The sequence below is a fragment of the Nelumbo nucifera genome, chromosome 5, assembly GCF_055504915.1.
Source record: "Nelumbo nucifera cultivar China Antique chromosome 5, China Antique-T2T, whole genome shotgun sequence".
NCBI lineage: Eukaryota > Viridiplantae > Streptophyta > Magnoliopsida > Proteales > Nelumbonaceae > Nelumbo > Nelumbo nucifera.
Genome location: NC_142653.1, coordinates 11554593 through 11579213, shown reverse-complemented (window position 1 = coordinate 11579213; position 24621 = coordinate 11554593). Strand labels below are relative to the sequence as shown.

General features: G+C 37.9%; 2 protein-coding genes across 2 annotated transcripts; both read right to left on the bottom strand.

The window, feature by feature from the left end:
- Positions 1–1672: 1672 nt before the first annotated feature.
- Positions 1673–4507, bottom strand: LOC148791236 (uncharacterized). Its single transcript, XM_088887544.1, has 2 exons — positions 3659–4507; positions 1673–3103 (listed from the first exon to the last, which is right to left on the bottom strand). The coding sequence occupies exons 1-2, from the start codon at positions 4505–4507 to the stop codon at positions 1673–1675; spliced, it is 2280 nt and encodes a 759-aa protein (XP_088743670.1).
- A 5417-nt stretch (positions 4508–9924) lies between these two features.
- Positions 9925–16765, bottom strand: LOC104606074 (PI-PLC X domain-containing protein At5g67130-like). Its single transcript, XM_010271127.3, has 9 exons — positions 16492–16765; positions 16318–16398; positions 16079–16201; positions 15823–15960; positions 12770–12868; positions 12366–12669; positions 11750–11973; positions 11566–11652; positions 9925–10199 (listed from the first exon to the last, which is right to left on the bottom strand). The coding sequence occupies exons 1-9, from the start codon at positions 16495–16497 to the stop codon at positions 10032–10034; spliced, it is 1230 nt and encodes a 409-aa protein (XP_010269429.1). The 5' UTR covers positions 16498–16765; the 3' UTR covers positions 9925–10031.
- Positions 16766–24621: the final 7856 nt, after the last annotated feature.

Sequence of the window (24621 nt, the reverse complement as noted above, 5' to 3'; positions counted from 1 at the left end):
TCTTCTTGTCCCCTTATTTTGAAAGGTACATCTCTATATATACAAATAGGAGCCTCATTTTCACTAGGAGTTGATTGTTTAAATACATCTAGGAATACAGAGCACCCATCGAAGGTTGCGTTTCGATAGGAAGGTTACGTGCAGATCTGGTTTCCCAATACTCCCCCTCAAATTGGCGCATGTAGATTCCGGATGCCCAATTTGCCAAGGAAATATGCGAATTTCTCTTTTCCCAGAGCCTTTGTCAGGATATCAGCCAACTGCTCTGTGGTTCGAACATGGCAAGTAACAATGTTCCCACGCCGTAGCTCATCGCGAACAAAATGATAGTCGACCTCAATATGCTTTGTCCGCTCGTGGAACACTGGATTTGCGGCTATGTACAAAGTTGCCTAATTGTCACAATACAAACGCGCGGGTTCATCATGCGCCACCCCAAAGGACAAAACAAGTTTCTTCATCCACTTCATCTCACAGCTTGTCATAGCCATTGAACGATATTCAGCTTCTGCAGAGGAGCGCGACACGGTATGTTGTTTTTTCATTTTCCAAGAAACTGGTGACTGCCCCAGCAGAACAAAATAGCCAGTCAGCGATCGTCGTGTCAATGGGCAGCTTGCCCAATCAGAGTCACAATAGGCACATAGACGCAGATCGCTATCAGATCGGTACAATAGACCTTGTCCTGGATATCCTTTCATATAACGTACTACGCGCAGAGCTGCATCCCAATGTTCTTATCGTGGACTTTGCATGAACTGAGCTAGGATATGAACACAATAACACAACTTAGGCCATGTAATAGTCAAGTAGATCAACCGTCCCACTAACCGTCGATACTGATTTGGATTCTCCATGAGAGTGCCCTTTGCCAACGCAAGATGATGATTCTGTTCAATGGGCACGGATGTTGGTTTGGCTCCCATGAGTCCACATTCGGAGATGATGTCTAGGGAATACTTCCGTTGTGACAATATTCCCTCAGGGCCACGAGCTACTTCAATCCCTAGGAAATATTTGAGTGGGCCCAGGTCTTTCATACGGAAGCACCGATGGAGATACTCTTTGAATTTCACAATGGCAGTAGTATCATTTCCCCCAATAATCAGGTCATCAATATATATCAGCACGTGCAAACGAACATTGTGTTTGCAATAGGTGAACAAAGAGTAGTCAGGATACGTTTGAGCAAACCCAAACTGTATCAAGGTCGTTGTTAACTTTGAGAACCAACATCTGGGAGCTTGACGCAGTCCATAGAGAGATTTCTTCAGTTTGCACACTTTTGTTCGATCCTTAGATTTAAATCCTGGCGTCAACTGCAAGTATACTTCCTCATTCAAATCCCCATGTAAGAAAGCATTATGTACATCCATCTGATGCAACTCCCAATTCCTAGCGGCTGCCACAGCTAAGAAGGTTCGAACTGTTGTCAGTTTGGCCACAGGAGCAAAAGTCTCATTGTAATCCAATCCTTCAACCTGTCTATTCCTGAGAATAACTAGGCGTGCCTTATACCGTTCAATCATCCCATCTGAATTATATTTGATCTTATAGACCCATTTACTCCCTATGGCCTTTTTTCCGGGAGGTAGAGATTCCAATGTCCATGTATCATTATCCTCCAGAGCCTGAATTTCCTTCCTCATAGCTTCTCTCCATTTCTCACTTTTTACTGCCTCAGAAAAACTGGTAGGCTCGGCTCCGTGACTGCAGCTAAGAAAGCTTGATGTTTAGCGGAGAAGTCAGTACATGTCACATAATTTGCTATGGGATAGGGAGTCATACCTGAGGACTTTGATTCAGAGTTGGCTTGAGTGCGAATGAGGTCTTTCAGGCATCGAGCAGTGTAGGTTACATAGGGCTTTAATAAAACAGACGGTGTGCGATGTCGATGTCCCCTGCCAAGTTGCTCTTCTGGTGCTGTTTGTGGTGCTGGATCCACATTAATTCTGTCCTCACCGCCATTAGCTTCCACTTCCTGCACATCCCATCCATTGCCTTGCTCCTCCTCTCTTCTATTAGTATGTTGAAAGCTCTCCCTATCATTCGCACAGATATCCTCTTCGTCACTCCCCCTGTTTTTATTTCCTCTGTGGCTGTGATTAACATCATCATCAACTATAGCCGTAATTGTCGGGCCAGGGTTGTTTTGAAGAGGTATTTCTAAATCATCGGCATATGGAAATATATCTTCATGGAAGACTACATCGTGGGAGATGAAATATTCACCGCTCTCAACATCATATACGTGCCAACCTTTCTTCCCGTAGGGATAGCCTACAAAAACGCATTTCCTACTCCTCGCTCCAAACTTATCCTTATCTCGAGGGCTCCAACGGGCATAGCAGAGACAACCAAACACTACCTCATGCGGAGTCTTCCCGTCAAGTACGAAAGAAGGTGTCCTATTTACCAAGTATTCGGCAGTCAAGACACAGAAACGAATAGGCAAACCTGCTTGAAACCTCAATGCTCTCGCAACATTCAAAATATGCCTATGCTTTCTCTCCACTCGACCATTCTGTTGTGGCGTTCCAACACAGGAAGTTTGATGCAGAATGCCATGAGTCTCAAAGTACGACTTCAGGCTTTTAAACTCTGTTCCATTATCACTTCGAACAGTTCTGACTTGTTTGCCAAATTGGCGTTCTACCATGGCACAAAAATTCTCAACAATATGTGTTATTTCCCTTTTTTCAAGTAACAGGTAAACCCACACAACACGGGAATAATCATCAACAATGGTTAGAAAGTAAACGGCACCACAAGAAGCAGGTACTCTATAAGCACCCCATGTATCACAATGAATTAGAGAAAAACAATCATCAGCTTTATGTTTACTTTCAGGAAAAACTTCCCTATTTTGTTTTGCTCTGTAACAAACATCACATGGCTTATCACTTTCAGGTTTACTGTTCAATTTATCTACTTTAGGAAGAGGAGATAATATCTGTTTAGACGGATGCCCTAATCTGCGATGCCACAACTCCCATTCACTTACTCCACTTATCCGATTTGCTCGAACCGGTGCTGCTCCTCTGAACTGATAGACCCCATCACACTGCTCACCTGCTCCAATCAGAGTCCTCGAGGTTTGGTCCTATATCATGCACAGCTTGTTAGTAAAAGTGACAATACAATTTATTTCTTGCAATAATTTAGCTACAGAAATAAGAGTGCAATTCATTCTTGGTACGAAAAGCACACGATGCAAATAAATATTTCCACCCAAATGCAAATTCCCTTCCTTCACCGCGGTAGTTTGCTTCCCATTAGGAAGTTCAACCGAACACGGCATAATATTCCGGACTTCAATCAACAAATTAATGTCTCCAGTCATATGGTGCGACGCCCCGGAATCAATTATCCAATCAGTAAAACTTTTCTTACCGGAAAGTTTTTCTCCAGATTTATGTGAATTCAGAATATTGAGAAGGGTTGTCCATTGATCTCCGCTCAGCCCCGAAAACCCGTTGCGGTCATGATCATTTGTGGTTCCAACTTTTTGTCCTCCACTCTCACTTCCCGCTGCTTGGGCAGCGTTTGCTCTTGCTTTGTTTCCTCATCATCGTCCGCCCGAACCACTTCGCCCACGGCCTCCTCCTTTCCCGGTTGAGCGTGGTCTATCTCCCCACCATTCCGGATATCCAATCACCTGGAAGTAGTCCTTTGCTTCATGTCCGGATTTTCCACAATGTGTATAGATCACGCTTTTATCCTTTGTACGTGCAGCAGCTGCTTTTGCACCAGCATGTACTGCAAAGCCCACAGCATCACTTCGTTCTTCTTTGCTCTTGGCTATACTTTGATGCCTTTCCTCTTGAATGACCATTGCATAGACGCGGTTTAAATTCGGCAACGGCTCTATGCTCAAAATATTCGAACGTACGGTGCCATAAGTTGCGTCGTCAAGACCCATCAAGAACTGATGTACCCTCTCTTCTTCTCGCTTCTTTTCAAGTATGGTCGCAATTTTGCAGTTGCAACTGCTACAGCGACACGCGGGTACTGGATCATATTCTGCCAGCTCGTCCCACATGACCTTCAACTTCCCATAGTAAGCCATCACTGCTTGTCCCTGTTGTTTACAAGCGGCCAAATCAGCCTTCAATTGATGAATTCGCGGTTCATTCCCGATAGAGAATCTTTGTCGCAGATCCTCCCACGAGTCTCTCACACTCTCCGTATATGATATAGTGGTTCGCAAGGTTGGTTCGATTGTATTGAAAATCCATGCAACCAGCATTGAATTTACCATCCACCAATCTTCGATATCGGTCGAATCATCTGTTGGTTTATCCAACTTTCCGTCAATGAACCCGAGCTTTCTCTTTGCTCTGAGGGCATTCCTCATAGATCTCGCCCACTCCTCATAGTTCTCACCTTTCAATTGGACAGGTGAAATGATCATTCCAGGGTTGTCAGACGGGTGCAAGTAGTATGGCGAGAAGATGACCATGTCCCTCCTTGCACCTTTCCTGCTGTCTTCTTCTCCACCGGTCATGGTGGAAAAACTATTGACAGAAAGCTCCTGGATGCGGTAGGCGAGTCTGGACTCGTCCAAGTCTTCGATCTCAAGGAACAGATTCCCTTGTGTCAGCTGCGCGGCCACTCTCACTCAGTCCGACTCGTTCGGTACCCCGGACTGGGTAACCTCTATTTGTTCTCAGGTGTGGCGATGATACCCTCGTCAAGTTCTGGGATTACCGCGGTCGGGCTCGGCTTCAATGATTTTTGGCACCAGGATTCTTCTGCACGCCTTGATAACCAACACTACGTCCGATGGGGGGTTGCTTCGCCCAGGAAGAGTGCAGCGCACAGTTACGAGTGGGCCACTGCTCTGTTTCTGTTTGTCGACAGAAAGACGACAACGACGGTGCCTGAAAATGGCACTCTCGCGCCGCTTGTTCCTCCTGTGATCGCAGAACTTCTTAGCTTCAGAGACGGAACCATTTCACAAGGATTTCGTCCGATGCGGGGTTGCTTCACCCAGGAAGAGTGTATTGAACAGTTACAGGTGCGCCGCTGCTCTGTTTCTGTTTGTCGACAGAGAGACGATGACAACGGTGCCTGAAAATGGCACTCTCGCGCCGCTTGTACCTCTTATGATCGCAGACCTTCTTCGCTTCAGAGACCGAACCGTTTCACAGGGCTTCGTCCGATGGGGGTTACTTCGCCCAGGAAGAATGCAGCACACAGTTACGGGTGCGCCACTGCTCTGTTTTCGTTTGCCGACAGAGGAACGACGACAGACCTTCATCTTCTATTTCTCGAAGCACCTGGCTCTGATACCATGAAAACTTTGCGGAAATTCTTCTTCTTCTTGTTCCCTTATTTTGAAAGGTACATCCCTATATATACAAATAGGAGCCTCACTTTCACTAGGAGTTGATTGTTCAAATACATCTAGGAATACAGAGCATCCACCGAAGATTGCATTTCGGTAGGAAGGTTACGTGCAGATCTGGTTTCCCAATAATGTGTACTCGGTTTTTTCATTGCTGACCAACGGAAGAAGCCTTTGGGGAGTTCTTTTTCATATCTTGAACCGAGTTGCATCTCATTTTTGTAACTATGACTTTGTTCAATCTCTCATTTCTTAACATTTTTTTAGGGCAAACCCTCTAACTAATTAATAGGTCAAGCAATTGGAATTTCAGCAGGATGATCTATTACTCTTGCATACCGTATGAGTTAGCAATTCTCTCGTCACTGACCCAGATTTCTTCAACTGATTGCAATGGCTTCTCTCTCTCTCCGTTTTTGAGCAGTAGCATCTGTAATCAGTTGGTTTTGTGGTAAGCCAATGAAAGAAGCCTTTGTATCAGTTCCTCTTTTTTTTTTTTTAACCCAAAGCACTAAAATGTTTGTTTTCAAATAGACTGAAGAACAAGGTAAACGTGGCTCCAGACGTTTGATGGACTGGACGATTAGCTACAGGATTAAGATTTGAATAATCAATGTGTTTCTTCGTATTATTGAAGAAATAAAGGACCTTTTTTTCTTTGTATGGTATTTATGTATTCATTTCAGGTTCTTACCAATTTCCTCTTGACTTCAACAACTCCACACTACTCGTTCTCCTCAATTTCTCGGCCTCACAAACAGATGCTGTTTCAACTCAGTTGAGGAAGACGGCAAGAAGAATGCAGATGGAGACGGGAATGGAGATGGAAACGAAAAACGGAGACAAAAATGGAAATGGAGCAACAATCTGCTTCCTATTTTGTTGAAAATTTTTATTAATTGAAATTTATTTTAAAAATTTAAGGAACAATAAACAGTAATGATAGAATTAATCAATTAACTAAATCATAATAATAGTTAAAAAATTCGTTTGCTTCTTCATCTCTTAAAATGCAGGTGCCATTCAATTAATGTGAATAAGAACTCTAATGTTTGGCAGTTGAGTAATTGAATTGGCATTAGATGAGTTCTATCTGACAAGAGAATTTTAGTCAATACACGTTACTAATAAATGTACATTTCTCAGCGTATGGGACAGTCCAGCCCATCAGCACTCAAAAGCTTTATGTGGATGGGTCCCTTCTCCCTTGAAATTGTCGAATCGGTACAGATGGAGGGACTGGCGCCAACACAGCACTCGTCCTTCTATTCATACTTCCTTCTTAGGAATGCAATTGAAATTCAGAAGAATTTCATTCCTGGAGTTCGGATCAGCTACTAACGCATGGTCCCAACAACATCCCAACCTGCCATTGCAGCAGTACATCAGAACATCTCTCTAAGAATGACAAAAGAAGCATATTCCTAATGTGCAGTTGCAGTGGTAACTTGGGACAGTGTTGGAAGCGTTTTGTTGATAACAGAGATCCCTATCCGCATTATTGTTTTAGAGGGTCTGCATGAATTAGGGATGCTCATAAAAAACTATAAAAAAAAAAAAAAATCGAACCGTATATACTCGTATGATGAACCTTATTTGTGGATTTCATTTCAAAAGGAATTCCAATAGAAACTTCAAAAACTTCAAGTTGAACTTCTTCCAGCTTATAAATCTTGTCGATAAGATACAATGACCAAGAATTACTAAGGGAACTTGAGTTTTGGATTTGTCGGAATTAGTTTATACTTATGCAGTGTGGAGGCCAAAAACAAGTACAAGTATTATAAGTCTAATGGATCAAATGGTAACAGCTGAAGTGCAGAACTGTATGGATTATGGATTATTGCTTTGCTTATTAGTGAAAAAACAGAATAATAGCAGTTCCAGATAGGACGAGGCTGGAATTATTAAAAAAAAAAATGAACAATTAAATGTCAAGAGAAATTTAGACTATGTTTCATTTGTTATTCTGGGGCTCATTCTTTTAATTCTTGTTTATCTTGAGTAAGAATGAACAATAATGAATGACATTTCTTGTCAAGGGCCTCATTCTTTTTTAGAATGAAAAATCAATCTATTACAAAAAAAATAAAAAATAAAAAATTGAAATAGCCAGCAACATGAAAAATAGTCACATCTCATCTTGTTCATTTTCATTCTTTAAAGAAACTTTATGTCGGATGTCGTAAACTGCTAGTCTACGTCTACAAAACTATTGCATTAGATGTTTAGTAGCGGACTGCCATGGAAAATTACGCTGGCAGGCATTGATCATCGGCCATCCGCCGATAAATATCTTTATTGACAGCTTTGGATACAGCTCGCACAAAATTTTTTAGAAGAATGAAAATAAGCAACATAGGGCACGGCACTTGCCAGTCTAAAAAAATCATTTCTTAGGAAAAAAAAAGATTGATTCATAACAATATTTTTTCATTCTGTCCATTTTTACCCAGTCTTGTTCAGTTTAGAATTTCCTAGATAAAAATGAAAAAAAAAATGAGAGCTAAACCAAACATGACCTTAAAGTGTTACTGAGGGTTCTAAGCCAAGCCAAAACCCAAATCAAGGCCCTTCTAGTCTCCAAAGGCATTAGCATAGACCCTGAATGCTCTATGTGTGGCTACGATATAGAGGATGAAATCACATATTGGTTTGGTATAATTGGACTAAACAAATTTGAATGGCCATGAGCGGTGAGCCCAATGTGCCCGGGCCCAAATGAGATAGAGAATAAGTTGTGCTCAAACGCAATGGACAGCTCCAACAAAACCATTATATTGGGCTTTTGATCCAATTATTCAGACATGTTTGAACTTTAAACCCAAAAGATCGAATTAAACGTGCAGGAGTCATTCAAATATCCAAGTGATTCGTGCCATTAGTAGTCCAACTACATGAAACATTAGGTTCATATGGACTGAAAGCGGTCAACACGACTAACTCTAAACTTCCATGTGACAGCAAATTCTTAAGAAACAACTAATAGAAAAGAGGGATTGGTATATATGTGTGAACAAAAGAAAAGAGAAGATACTCATAACCACTAGAAGTCTAGAATCTTTCAGGCTTTGCTTTCCCTTATTTTACTCCTTGTGTTGATAGAAATTTTCCCCCTTCTTGTTCAAGTTCAACTTTCCGATTCCTTCAAATAAAAATAAAAATTGATTCCAGGTTATCTTTTAAAGCTATTTCACATGGAAATAAGCTTATAACGGTAAAAATTAATAGCATAAATTTGACTAAATCAACACTTTTATAGGACAACCAAAGGGAGTTTGGAGTCGATGGCGTTTCCAAAAAAATAAAAACGATGACATGCCAGCACCTCATCCTCTCTGTTTGGTTGGCATTTTTCCAAAAAACAACTACACCTAGAAAATTATGTAGGCATGAATATGATTTGAAAAAACGTCAAAAAAAGATGTTTTCTTATTTTATATTTTTACACTGTTGCTAGCAATGGTTAGCTGACATGACAATGGAAAACTCGGATAGCAACAATGGAACAGAACAAAAAACATTAAAAAATGCCATACTATTGCATCATTATTTTATTAAAAAACAGCAATGAGACCAAACACCATTCAAAAAACCGTCTTGGCTGCTAGCTCTGATGGTCAAGTCCAATTCTGACAATACTAGGTGGAATAATTATTAAGTTTTAATGCAAATGTTGACTCCCATAAAAGAATAAAATACCAGTCAATTTTTTTTGTCTCCCATGAAAAAATAACCCTTTTTTTTGTTTTGTCTTGTGAATTCTTGTAAATGTTATATATTGTTGAATTATTATGTTATCATTATTATTCTAGGAATGTCGCTTCTAATTATTCTAGGAAGACAGAATCCGGGGGTCACTCATAATAATGATTCAAGTATCTTTTAGGGTCATCCATATATTAAGGTAGCATTTGCTTGTATTTTTTAGACGTTTGAATCTGAAAATGTTGCTTTTCAGATGTCACATTTGTTTGATGTTGCATCTGAAACATTTTAAAACTTTTTTTAGATCTTGAGAGTCAGGACTTCTAGCCACTTTTGAATGATAATACTTATAATTTTTGAACCGCTGTTGACCTGAATAATTAGACCATTTGGCCTGGAAATCGCCTAAACAACCGGTTCCATTTTACCCCAAACCTAGTTCTTGGTAAAAAAACTACTAAATCGATCAACAACCTATTGATCACGATGATTGAACCATTGACTCATTTGACTGGTTCAATATTTTTTATCATTTTTATTTTTATTTTTATTTTTTTATTAGAACAGGCCATTCATTTAAATCAAATGATCAAACCGTCGACCAAAAAATCAGTGTCCCAAACAGTTCCATTTCTAAGTCATTTTTTTAAAACATTAATAATGCTCATCCGTTTTGGCTCAAATTTTAAAAGCTACGAGGGAACATAATACACAACTGTGCATATTAGACATATCAATACTTTGAATCACGATATTATTGGTGGTATTTTATGATATTTCGTGATATTATTTGTAATAAACTGTTTATTAGGGGTCATCATGAGACATGCCGTGTGGTGGCTTAATGTGAATATTACAAATAATGGTTACACAAATAAAATTTTTTGTTGTTTCATTTTATTTTGTTTTATGTATACACGTGCATGGCACATGCCCTTCACGCCATTTTGATAAAATTAATGCGAAGTAAAGCCTATACTCGTTGTGACAAGAAAACAACCAGCGAAAGAGTCGAAAACAACCATTGCAAATGGAACGATGTAGTTGAGGAAGCAACACTAAAATCGGTGGCCGCTGCAGCTGTAGGGGCAGACGCGGGACTGGCAACAGGGATATCGCACGTTCCAAAAGTCGCATTGGCCTGCTCATGTACAGACAGCCTAGTTTAGGAGCTCACCCACGATAATCAACATTTCTTCATTAATTCCAACTCAGAATTCAAAAGTAAGATTACTTGTAACGAAGTTAAATAGGTTAGTGGGCATTTAAACCATCATATAAATTTATTATATACAAGTCAAAAGCTGGATTCAGATTTACTTAGAATCCAATCCGAGTCCAATATTTCAGATTTCAATAGGAGTTCACATTTGAAGTTTGAATAAAGTGGATCTGATTTAGATGTGGTTGAATTTGATCTAATCCAACCTACTTACAACCCTACAAGCAAATGCAATAAAATGTTTAATAGTTATGATGCTGATAAAACTGTAATTAATAACAATATTTTAAAAATCCAGCTCTGAGGCTGAACTGTTTTTACCTCAGGATTAACAGGTCAGCAGTTTAACACTTTAACCATCCAGATTAATGGATCAATCTTAACAAAAAAAATTCAAAAAATTAAAACAATTTAAAAAGGGGATAACCATTTGAACATGACAGGCCAGATAAATCGAGAGCTTGCATGCAAACCCGAATGAAATACAAATACACGAGCACTAAGAAATAAAAAATCAGTTTATGCGATGCTTTAAATTTATCGCAAAAATGCAAACGCTGGTACTCGCATTTTATTGAAGTTCCTCTCGATTGTCCTGTGACCAGGGTTGCAGGAAATGCAAGTTTAGGGTGGTGTTTGACATTGATGCCGTTTTTTGAGAAAATGGTCACTATATCAGAAAAAGTGGTATTTTAGAAAGCGGCTTTTATATTTGGTACTATTTTTCTAGGAAAACATTGTTCCAGACCACGTCTTGGAAGTCAGAACAGTATGGTCTGAAGAATGTTAAACTTAAAGTTTCTCAAAAAATAGTCTGTTGCTATCAGCGGTGCAATGATATGACATCATCTTGGACATTGGATAATATAAACTAATGCTGAAAGCAGTTCTACAGCACCACTACCATACAAAATCAATGCTATTTTCCCAGAAAAAAAAACTTATGTGGCAGCATCAATGCCAAAGAGAAAAAGAGTCATGGTTTTTTAAGAAAACAGTGCAACAAAATCTCATGCATATAGGAAAACATCTCTAAAACAATGGCATTGATGCCAAATACCTACTAGATAAATCAATGGTTCAACTATTAATGTCAGGTAAGTGAATGGTTGAATTGTTTAGGTCAACAGGTCATTGACTAAACAGTTTTCTGTAATATGATAGGTCAAATGTTGACCCAAACCGGAATTGTGACCAGAGCATCTGTCCAAGCAGCAAGCAGTCTACAACTTATTGGAAACATTGATTAATAGTAGCAAGTAATGTATAAGGTTGTTTGAAATACCTTGCAGTAGGCTATATTGGCACACCCACACGTTAGATGACCATTTGCTATATCTAGAGCTTCTGGAGTTCCTCCTCCATCACTCCTCTGTGAGAACAATAATCATAAAATAAATATATCTGTTGTTTAAGTTCCACTGATTTCTGATCAGGAATAAGCATACATATCAGTAATATCAATATACCTTGTAGAAATCAACAGCAATAAAATTTGGCCATCTTTTTCCAGCCGCTTCATAACAAGAGTTCATCATGCCAATAAGAGTTTTTGAATTATATGCACAAGCTTGGTCCGAGTTTGGGTTATCAGGGAAATTGTTCTGCAGGACAAGTGATCTCGTCTTTGCATTCATGGGAGATGATTCTTCACGGTTCGTACAAGTACCCGCTTCCAATCCAACACTGCCATCTGGCCCATCGTCAAAATCAGATTTTCATTTGTAGTTTGGTAATTGTGTTGATTTTAGAGCCATTTGGTTCATAGGAACAGAGTTTGGAATTGGAATCGGATGGCCCATTCTGCATCCAATTATTTGGTTGGATGGAATCAAAATTCATTTTCATTTCTGGTGGAATGGCAATGAGAGAATGGCCATTGCCTCCCCCTCCCTTGAAAATCTCACTTCAGTTTATTTCAATTCCCATTCTGAAATGATTCTTATTCCTGTCTGAACTAAACAGATTACAGAAATAGATCATTCTAATTACAAAGTTTTTTGATTCCAATTCTAACTACAACCAAACGAACCCTTAATTATGAATTTCTCTCTTTGAGGACTGAAGTGGTAGAATAACACTCACATTGATTCTCTACAATGTATGCCCATTCATACGCGATCCCCTCAGAGGCTTCCTTATTTGATTTAGAGGTGAAGACCACCAAACGCTGATTCTGTTGGACCATGTCGTCAACCGTGGGCCAGTCTGCACCATTCTTGGGCATTCTAGACACTGGAAACCAATATTTCCTAAGGCCGGCAGCATTGAAAACCTTGGTCAGTCCTTGTGGTGATGAGACATAGTCTTCAATGAAGATGGTGACAATTTCAGTAGGATTTGCTTCGAGAAAAACTTGAACCTCTTTCAACACGTTAATAGCAGGTTGCTGGTTGATCGGGTATACAAACAACCGGTTACAACTACTTAAATTATAAAATGGATTAAAGCAAATGAGTAATTCGGCATTAAAATTCAACATCACTTACAAATGCAGTGACGTTATAACATTTTCCACCAAAGGAATGACACAACCAGATGTCGTTTTCGAAGTCGTACATATCAAGCATCAATCCCCTAACTCCATTCTGCAAAAGAACCCAACTGATGTAAGTATGATGCCATATGTGAGGTTCATCCCTCTGCATTTTATGGTATAAATGCGGTATTATATAATGATGTCCACACAGCAAGTTACTTTGCCCACAAATCAAAGATTCATAATGACAATTGAAATTTCCATCCATATACGACTACACAGAGTCATCATATATACCATTTTTTTCTACGGGTAAGTATATTGCATTATACCTTAGAATTTTGAATTCCACTTTAGACTAATAATTCAAAAGATTAAATATTCCATCTTAAACATCAATACTCGCCTTTATTGACATCACTACACCTACCCCTATAAATCTATAATGGAATTTAGAATTTTAGGGATAGATTGAACAGTTATTCTCCCTTTCATCTAAAGTAAAACATTATAAAGAACTTCTTATATGGTTCAAAAATTAAAAGCAAATAGATCACAAAACATAGTTTTAAATGGAATACAAGGTTAATGAAAATTTTCAGTTTTAACACAGAAGAGTAAGGTCCGTTTTTATTCAACCGTACCAGATTTTTTTCAACCAGAGATGATGGCCCAAATTAAACACAGTGAAAATAATTGTAACTTTTCAGAGTCAAAGGTATTAAATGGGCCATCGAGAAGAAAGAGGTTGATTATCCCCTCAGTTGAAACCTTGCAAGTTGCAAACAGAGATGATGATGATAATTGCGTACCGTTTTCACATAAAACAATTAACAGGGGAGAAGTTGCAAGTGAATGAGGCAATCAACCACCAGACAGACTGGAATCCACATGCTGAAACGTATGTGACATGCAAGCAATAGAGACAAAGCCCTTACCCCAGATTCCAATCAAAAGGTATTACAAATCGATCACACTTCACTACTTTCTTATATATCTCTTTTTAATTTTTTTTCCTTCTTTCCTAACGCAGATTTTTTCTTTAAAGCGGTTCAAATATTATTCTTTAAAACATAGATCTCAGCCTCCTTCTGCATAACATAATAATAAATATGGAACAAATTAGATGGTAGGTAAAACAACGGTGGAGAAAGGGTTGCTTTCCTTATAGTTTAAGCAAACAATCATTATCCGCCGTAACCCATAAACCACCTCTAATCAATCTACCTACCGCATCAAATTCGATTATCTCATATTCTCATCTGACCAGAATTACCATTAATTCTAATTATTATTATGTTTAGATAATTTATTTTTATAAACAGAGATGAGGGATCTCCTCTAGTTCCACTAAATATAATCATTATTATTTTTCAATCGTTTTATTTTTTAAATTGAGGATGATCTATACATTTAGAACGAGAGCCGTGTCTTACATGTTTTTGACTTGGAGTGAATAGTATTACTCGAAGGAAATTTCATAATTCATTCGAGTCAAAGAGTAATCGATCACGATCACAGTTTTATCGGTTTAAAGACATGAGCCTGATGTCCTGTTCAGATCGCATCGAGTCCCCCACTTTGGGAATCCGAATCGTTTGTGTTTGGATTTTCCTTTCAGCCCAACCAAACACGGCCACGTCAAATGCAACATCTGATTTTACTGGTAAGTGTAAAAACACCCAAAATAGTTGCTTCAAGGGTTCGTCCCTCTTCAAAGAATAAAAGAGGTTTTTCTTTTTTTAGGCCTAACGAAAGAGGTTTTTGGTTTGTCTCTTGAATACTTACAACAGAGTGGCAAATGACAAATGGTGAGTTGTGTAAATCTTGTTTGTCAACTGTGACCCTTTGAAGATTTATCAAAAAAAAGGGGGAGCTGCACCTAGGGGTGGATTGAATCCTGCCCGTGGATTGATGTCAAATTCACGGGCAGGATGTGATTTATAGGGGGGGCTACTATAGATTAAGAGGGGGCTGCAAAAAAGATTTATAAGGAGGAATACAGTCCAAAAATTCCAAAAAAAAACTGACCCTTTAAAAATTCTGGGCCCAGGAAGCGGTGAGCATTGTAAATTAAAAAAACTGAAATAAAAATTTTAGTTTATGTTTGATTACATGGCGTTCATTGAAAAATTGTCATCACATCAGTGTCACAGATATTGAAGACTATTGTGCATAAAACTATTGTTTAGTTTCAATGTTTATCAATTAAATACTGTATGAGATATCTGGGAAAACGTTACATTCTGATTTTTTTATCAATTTTTTAATTTAAAATAGAAAATAAAAAAAATATTTAAAATTATGCTCAGCCCAAGATAACCCACAAAACCAAACATATACTTAATTTTTTATTTTAGATTATTTTTTAACCAAAAAATCAAATTAATCAGTTTTACTTATTATGAGTTTTTCAATTTATTCAAATCAATTCAGTTAATCAAAACAACCTAAATTTTCTTGCACTCCAACCAAATGCACATTGGGAAACATGTCTTTGTACCATTCGTTGTCATTTAGCGAGAGATGTTCCCAATATGCGGCTGTGGTGTTGTGTGCACGGCCAGTTTCGCTGCAATACGTGCTTAATTATTGATCACATGGAGCCAGCAGTCCATGCATCAGTATTTCTCTCTTTGTTTTTTGGATGCTTCTGACAATTATTTTGACGTGGTTAAGTTTTGTTGGATTGGAAAATTTCCTTCCAGTCCAAACGCAGACGATCAGGAGTGGTTCAAAGGTTGTAATAAAACTTGAATGAACGAACAGTTTGAAGTTTGAACAGCATCGGCTTTATGAAAAGGACAGTTTAAAGTCTTTTAAATTAGTAAAGAATGCTTGAGAAATGGGAATAGGAGGTAGGGCAGAGTAAAAAATAGCAGGCGAACGGAATCAATCAAATCAACCATCACCTATTAACCGGTTTTGATTAGCCAAAATTCTTTTCATACCATATCTTTCCCGCATAATAGATTTTCCCCCGCCTAAAACTTCTACTTCCATCTCGGCGAATTTCCGGTATGGCATGGTATTGAGATTTAGTAGAAATCAGATATTACTTACGTTGAACTGACTTGTAATGGAATCTTCCTGGTTTCGGGGTGCCAAAAGAGTTGATCCTATGGCCGGCTTGGCTCCCAAGAGAGAAAACGAGTTGTGCGTCGTTAGCCATGAATATCGATTGAATGGCAGCCCTTTCACCTAAAATCACACATAACACGGAAATTTAATATAAAAAGAAAGAATGACAAAATCAAAATAAAGTAGTACGAAAATTCGAAGTGGAAGATCAAAGCTTAAAGATAACTAACTAAAGTACCTTCGATGTCGGGTTGAACGGTTGGTTTCGAGCACATCTCGACTGGGCGTTGCTGTTTGTCCCGCACCTTTGGCAATGTAATCCGGCATCACAGTTTATGTCATCAACACAGATTTGTCCTTGCTGATAACGGGAAAAGCAATGGTGAGAGAGAAAAACAGATCTGAATGTTCTTTTTTCGCTTTTTGTCTCTCAGATTAAGAGATCAAAATATATAGAAGAGTTCAAAGGAAGAGCACCTTCAGCGCGCAAGAAGAGACGAAGATATGAGCAACCACAAACAAAGCCGCAATTGAGAGATCTGGGAGGAAGCTTTTGCTCTGCAAATAGATATAAAGTTGGACTTCTGTAATTGCAGAATATGAACAAAAATGACGAAAACTGGACTGTGAGGAGAAAATGAAATTCCATACCTTCATCTCTATCTTTTCGCCGATGTGCAGGGGGGAGAGGGAGAGAAAGAGAGAGAGAGAGAGAGAGAGAGGAAGTAGCAGTTGATATGAACCTCTCTCCTGCTAACTTTGTTTTCTTCTTCTTCTCCTTCCCTCTCTCTCCGTCTGGTTTTGTCGCTTTTTTTTTGGTAAGGCTGGTTGTCAGTTTGTGCTGTCGGCTCTCCTCTTCCCTCCTCACCCTACATGAAAGCGATCTCGGCTTTCCTATCCCTTTTGCAATACAACGAAATTAAGTAGTTTGTGAAAAGGCCAAATGGGTCGAGGGTTTATACTTTAAACAAATAGGGAAAAAAGTGTTAAAAGGGGATTCCCGCTTCCCTATGCGACCCGTCCCTCCATATTTTGCCACGTGGATAAATGACGTGGCATATTCAAATAGTCCATTGCCATTGCGTTGGAGTGACATTATGACTGCAAACTGATCGGATTGGATTCGGGTATATACTATCACAATCCGATAAAAATTCATGGGATTTCCAAAATTATGATTTAAAGTTGAATAAGAAAGGATATCATATTCGATTTGGAGTGTAATAAAAAAAATTGATGATATAATATAAATAATATAGAGAAGGAATATATATATATATATATAATATTTCATAACTAATAGATCATATTAGGGGTGTTCATGAAAAACTGAAGGATTGGTTTAGTTTTCGATTACCCTAGAAAAAAAAATTGACGGTTAAATGAACCAACCGGTATATATATTTATATGTATATTTTAAATATATGTCATATATTTTCTATATATTATATATAAATATATGTATTATATATATAAAATATATACATATATTATATTTATAATAATCTATTTATAAATATATTATATATTTTTATAATATCTATAATATATTATATATCATTTATTATTTATAATATAATATTATACATATATTTATATAATATATGTTATGAATATAAAAAACCAAAAAACCGAAGAACCAAAGAACCAAACCAATCAAAAATTGAAATTGACGAACTGGTTAACCAGTGGTACTGGTTCGGTTTTGATTTGGAGAAATTGAAAAACCAATAAGACTGATTTAGTTTGCAAAGAATATCCATGATTCAGTTAACCAAACCGTAGACACCCCTAGATCAGATTGGGTTATGATGGATCAAATTGAGGCATATCTGAATTCAATACATTAACTAAAATGATGTTTGCAAGAAACCATTATTTGGGTTCAATGTTTATAAAAAACAGAAAAAAAAAAACACATAAATGCCTTGATGTTCGTGAATGGAATCATTGGAGGAAGCTTCAAATTTTCGCTTCTCCCAACAGCTAATCATTTCCCAAAACATGGAGCTGACCTGGCAACCGATGTGGCAGACCATAACTCTGATTCGATGCATCGCAGGCCATTGTTCCAAAAATGAGAAAACAAACTAAACCCTAGGCACTACGGTTTCGCTCTAGAAGAGAACACACAAACACAGCACCGTCGCCTTTGCAAGGAGTTTGTTCACACACTGTTGCTGTGTGTGCCAATAACCACATCCTCTTGCCATTAGACGCCATTAATTTTTTCCACACCGACGATAATTGAAGAAAATGTTTTTTTAGATCCCCATGTCTCTCTTGCATCTAGATCTCCTGTTCATAAGAATTCTGCCCACGTCTATTCACATAACATTACAGTCACACATGAAGAACATTTTATCCTCCTACATAATATTACACACGGAAAGATATTCCCAACGCATAGGGTAGTGTATTGTGTATGTAAACATGAATAGAGTTTTTGTGGACAGGAGGTCCGGAGCCGTTTTTCCTATCCTTGCTATTTCTTATAGCTGATGAAAATGTTATTTTTCCGCTTAACTTCATGTCCATTGCTGGTATGTACAATAGATTCCCAAAAGAGAAGAAAACTCAAGCCTTGAAGCCCCAAAAGCAAAAGTCATCAAATTCGTAGGATACTTGGAGATCAAGTGCTGGGCAAGAGAGGGTAGAAATAAATTGTCATGAAAGATCCTATCACTATCTTCACGTTCTATTGCAAGAAACTATCCTACATCTCTCTTTCCCATAGTCTTTCACAAACCAACCCCCTGTGTTGCTTAGATTATTACTTCCCATTTACTTCCTCGAACATGTACACCTACACAATGTACAATTTCTTTGGGTTCTTGTGAAAACCTGTGATCATGTTCATTATGTAATTTTCATAAGGCTCATTTTGGAAAGAGTATAAATACAAATATGTACACTACAAATACATACAAAATAATATAAAATATAAGGTTTTGCACTCTACATATTTGCATTCATACTCCTTTCAAACTGAGCCTAAATTTCTCATTTTTTTTACCCACAAGGACATTTCCCTGTTTTGTAGTCTGTATACATAGAGTTCCAAGAGCTCCATACTTCAATTCTTTAAAGTGCTCATCCCTTCCTATGCATAGAGAAAGGTTAAAAACTTCAATAAGCTCTCTGCCCAAAACATGTTTTTTATCGTGAAGGGACGGCAGTTGGCGGACTCCAAATAGTTGGGACCAAGGTTGAGATGAATTTAGGAGAAAGAAAAAAGGATAGTTTGCATATAAGATACATTGTTAGATATCAATTTCACACTTTGAGTAACTATACCAGTCATTTGATCGTTGGATATGTTTTGCATTCAAGATCTACTGATGGATATCAAAATCGGCCATTATGTATAAGCATGAGTAATTTGGGCCATTAGATTGACTCAATGACACTCAAATATCAAGTAAAAGTGTCACACTCAATCACCTATATATGGGTTGTTTCTTAAAATGCCCCAACAAACATGAAAAACTTTAGCTGTTGGGGCCCAATAGCATAGGCTGTTGAGAGAATTTCTAAGAATGTCACATTACCATGAGAATGGATAAATTAATAATTACATCTTAATTTATTTTTACTATAAACCAAAGCATGGACATGAATAAGTAAAGTGTCCAAAACATGCCCAGTCCAAAAACTGTCTGTTGTTGGACTCCAACAGTCAAAATTAACCCAAACATGAAGAGAAGGTTTGTTATTGTTGAGTTGGAAAGTAACTATTTGTGTGGTTACTTGAAACGCCAAAAAATAGCCCAACCAAACAATAATACCAAAAAAACATTTAAAGCAGTGTTTACCAGATAAATGTTTATCAAATAAACGCCCCTCCCCCAATAAATGCCCACAGCACCGAACACATAAAATGAATCGACTTACCAATTCGATCTGATTTATTAGGATGAAGGGAGGTATCCAAATTCTACTTTTACCAAATCGAATCTGATTGACTTATTTACAACCTTAGGTGACATGTAAGTTATTCATAGTGTTTTACAACTACACCATGGTTTGTTTCTTTGATGCAGCACATTAACGTTCCCACGTACCCCAGATTGAATAATTAATAGCATATAAAGGTCTCCAAAATTTTTTACAAATTTTGTTATATAAGGCAGTAGATAAGATTTTTTGCTTAAAAACACTGGTTTTATGGACATAAAAATAGTTTACGATTTGTTGTCATTTTTATTAAGTTTATTTGTCATAAATGAAGTTCCAAGTTACTATTTCACAAATAGATTATATATGTGAAAGTTATAATGGGATCTATTTTATAGATCCAATTAACCCAATCAATAATTGGTTCATTTCTAAATCTATTTTATAGAACTGATTAATAATTAGTTCACACTGGTCTACCCTTAAGGGTTCAAGTTGGATGGGTTGGACTAGGTTTTAATTCAACTGAAACTTAATCTTAAAGAAAACTCAAGTCTGAGTTATCCAACTTGAGACCAGCCCGCATTAAAATTTGATGCACTTGAGTTGGGTAAGTGTTGGATTCTGGTATAGGCTAAGTTTCGATTGGTTAATCAATCCACACTAAAAATTGATATATGTATATACATATATATATATATATATGATTTATTAAGAAAATATTAATATCTGTCTATATATACATATATACATGTATATAATTTGGTTGAGCTCAAATTGGGATAAGGTTAGACTGGATTTGCACTACTTAAGAACTAAGACTAAGCCCAGCCCAAAAAATTAAAAAGCTCAAACTTTTGACCCTGGGCCCAACCCAAGAATAAAAAATTCAAATCTAACCTTTGTAAAATTGCCGCCCAAGTCAACTTGGACTTAGGTTGAGCCTGCCCAAGTTGCATCCCTATCTAGAGATTGGTTTCAAAACTCACAAGACCGTGCACACACTATTTGTACAATCTTTTACAGCCATATATTGAAAATATTTTCATACTTATATATTTTTTATGGGAAGATATTCCCAATGCAAGGCTGTAAAGGACTGTGCAATGGTGTAAACACGGTGTTGTGAGGACCAAATCCGACCGAGCACAAGGCTCCCCAGTTGAGGGGCCGACCTCGTGGGGTCCCACGCTAAGCACAAGAACCTCAGTCATCAACACCATCACACGATGACTAGTCGGGACAATGGCGGGTGCTCGAGCCACTATAGTCCCCCTCCAAGAGCGAGAGACCGGCACCATGCCTCTCCCCCACCAGTTTCCGACCTTCACAACCTCCTCAACGATCTTCGTGCCCACAAGGCTCAGGATGTACTGGCATCCAAGCACTCCGGGAACAGGGCTAGCCCATCTTGAGCACTCAATCAACTACCTTCAAACTAACGGGCTAGTCGGGGTCACCAATAAGATGATCCTAGACGGACTGAAGGCAAGATTAGACAGAGCCAAAGGTCTTTGGCGGGATGAGCTGTGCAACATGCTCTGGCCATACCGAACAACACCTCAGACTGTCACGGGTGAAACCCCCTTCAACTTGACATATGAGACAAAAGTTGTCATCCTAGTAGAGATCGACCAATCGACACTTCAAACCGAGGCATAGTAGAAAGTTGAGAACAATGAAGAGCTAAGGAACAACCTCGACCTATTGGAAGGTGTCCGTGAACAAGCCCAAATTAGGGTCGCAATATACCAACAAAGAGTTGCAAGATACTACAACTCCCGAGTCAAAGAGCGTCACTTCAAGGAAAGCGGGCCTCATCCTCAGAAAAGTCATAGTTCCTGAGCTCGACGTCGGAAAGCTTGGCATACTACGATGAATGACGTCATCACTTTGTACGGGGCATGAGTGATGCGTGTGGATTGCCTACGCTCGTACAAGCCATGATCACACACCCTCGGTCTGGTGTGATCCTTTATTGACGCAAAAGATGAATGGAGGACTTGGCGCCACAGAGCTGCTATGAAGAGTTTCACAATCGAGGCCAATGCCTCCACACAAATGTACTATAGTCTCTTCAGTTGGAGCCGAGGCCTCGACGCAACCCGCCAACCAACCTCGGTCGCTACGACCTTGAGAGTGGGGGGCAAGTGATGTAGGAGTATTTGGCCAACCTGCAGATCTTGACACATGGCGTTGGTCGAAGGCATCTTGGCCATCCCATGGATCCTAACACGTGGCATTGGCTTGATGTATCTTGACCAACCATTACCAACCATTGCCAATTGCCGCCACCTGCTTCCAAGTACTCTTCCTCTCAAGCAATTTTGACTATAAAAAGGGGTTCCCACATTGAGGTAAACACTCCCTGGAACTCAAGATCTAAGTCTCCTCTCTTTCTTGGTCCAACCCCTCACAATCCTTTGCTAACTTAACCGTCGGAGTCTTCGCCTTGGGGTAACTCTCAGGGCCTTTGACATCTTCTTTCTTTCTCTCAAGAGGTTGGACCCATTGGGCCTTAGATGCTAGAAATTATGTTGTTGCCCTTGACTTCACATTTGGCAACAACAAAGTACAAATGTAAATATATACAATATAAATACATATAAAATAATATAAAATACATGAATTTACACTACATATTTATCTTTGTACTCCTTTCAAACTGAAACTAAGTATAATTTACACTTCTCATCTTTAATTTGCTTTTGGTCATGTGTCATGACCAACCCATTATAAAGATATTCCCTAAAGTCAAGCTAGTCCCACGGAGGTAAGCCACCCATCTACCAAGCAGCCACCAGTGGCCATAGAGAAAAAAGATGAGAAGAAGAAATGGTGGAAGGAGCGGTGAAAATATTAAAATTTTTAAAAGTGTATGTATAAATAAGGGCATTTTTTAAAGCCTTAAATAAAGTCATTAAAGTGGCTTTCAACCAATTATATCAATTCTGGTTCTGAGTTAAGTGTCCTTATTATACCAATTATGTGATTAATAATATATATACTGGTTTTCTATAATTTTTGTTATATGTTATCTCTAAATAATATATAAGGTAATTTTGATTAAAAACACTTTGTTTTATCAAGGTATATCTGAGTCTCATCTTAAAAATTTCTCAATCCACCCAAGACAATCCAAATTAAAAATTTTTAATATAGAATAAAAGGCAGGCTCTACTAGACCTTTATGACCCAACTCAAGGAATACTTAATTTGTTTACATATCTTTTTAACACAATCCAAATTAACGCCCCCCTCCCCAATGGTCTCTTTATATTATTCTTAATTAATATAACACCAAAACCAACTCTACCTGTTTCTGTTGACAAAAGATAAGTATGCACATCTTCAGAATCAAACAAGGAAGGCTGCCTTTCTGGTCGGGAAATCAAACCCCTCTCCCTCTACGTCACGGTTAGTCGATCACACAAATAAGAGACATGCTAGGGTATGGGTTAGACTTTTCATATATGTACCTATTTCTACATCTCCATATTCCCCAAAAGTTACAGGGCTATAAATATAAGAATTTCATCTTTCTTATCCTATCTTTGTTGCCTTCACACCAGTCAATCCAAAAACTAAACAAGGTGAAAGCTGAAACCATGGAGAATATATATTCAGTGTCATTATGATAAGGGCCCTTTGTTTTTTAGATTTTGAGAGAGGGTAAAATTGGTCAATAGGAGTTTGGTTCCCACTAATTAAGATGTTTATGTTTGTTTTTCTGATTTTTGTGGGGTTTATGAAAATTTTATTTTCTTGGGTATCACTTATCGGGATAGGTAAAACACATCTCCATGTGGGTAATTAATTTTCTTACTTGGGAAAAAGTTACCAACACTTGAATGGGACAAAATTCTCCCTTTAAATAATGACTATTTTATGACTAAAACAGTCATGAAACACTTATCTGAGTTAGTGCATCTACCTAGATAAATAACTTCCTGAAAAGAGAATGGGCCTAAATGGGATATAAAATAAAAAATTTAAACAAGTTTTCTTTCACAAGCATTCCAACAACATTTCTACAGAAACATCCTTATTTTGGCTCAACCCAAAGTTCTTTCCAATGCTTTTTTTTTTCATTGAACTAGGCCAATTTCTTGGATCACTATTTCTATTCTGATCCTCTAAAAGCATTCTTTTTGGCAGCAAATTAATTAGGTTGACTTCACATTGAAACAATTTTCTGCATTTAAAGTTCATACCCTAAAAACTGATTAACAATTATATGGTATTTATCACCATAGAAGTTGGTTTGGGGCAGAAAATTAAAGGGAAAATTCCCAATTAGTATCCGAACTTTTAAACGTGTCAATTTAGTATCTACCATTAACTAATTGTTAACTAGCCATTAAGTAGCATTTGAAAAAGACAAAAATGCCCTTGGAGTGTCATCGAATTTTCTTTATAAACCATCCAAACGTTGACAACAAAATTAGCAGTCCCAAATCCTTTCAAGAAAGTTAGGATCACCAGAATACCTATAGAGACATAACCCCAACTTTCTTGAATAGAAGAGGCAAGGATTTGAGACCGAATTTTTTTGCCAATGTTTGGATGGTATAAGGAAAATTAGATGACACTCAAAAAGCATTTATGTCTTTTTCAAATGCCACTTAACGGCTGGTTAATAGCTAGTTAACGATAAGTACTGGATTGGACATGTTTTGAAAGTTCAAGTAATGAATTATCGCATTTTAAAGTTCGGGGACCAAAATGACTCTAGGCTCAAAGTACAAAATACTAATTGGGAATTTCCCAAAATTAAACTACTTCATTTTTGTGCACCTAATGTGTTCTTATTGAGCAAGTGCACCTTTTTATAAAGTGCAAATGGGGCGTAGAAGGAAAGGTTCCCATCATGTTGGTATTGT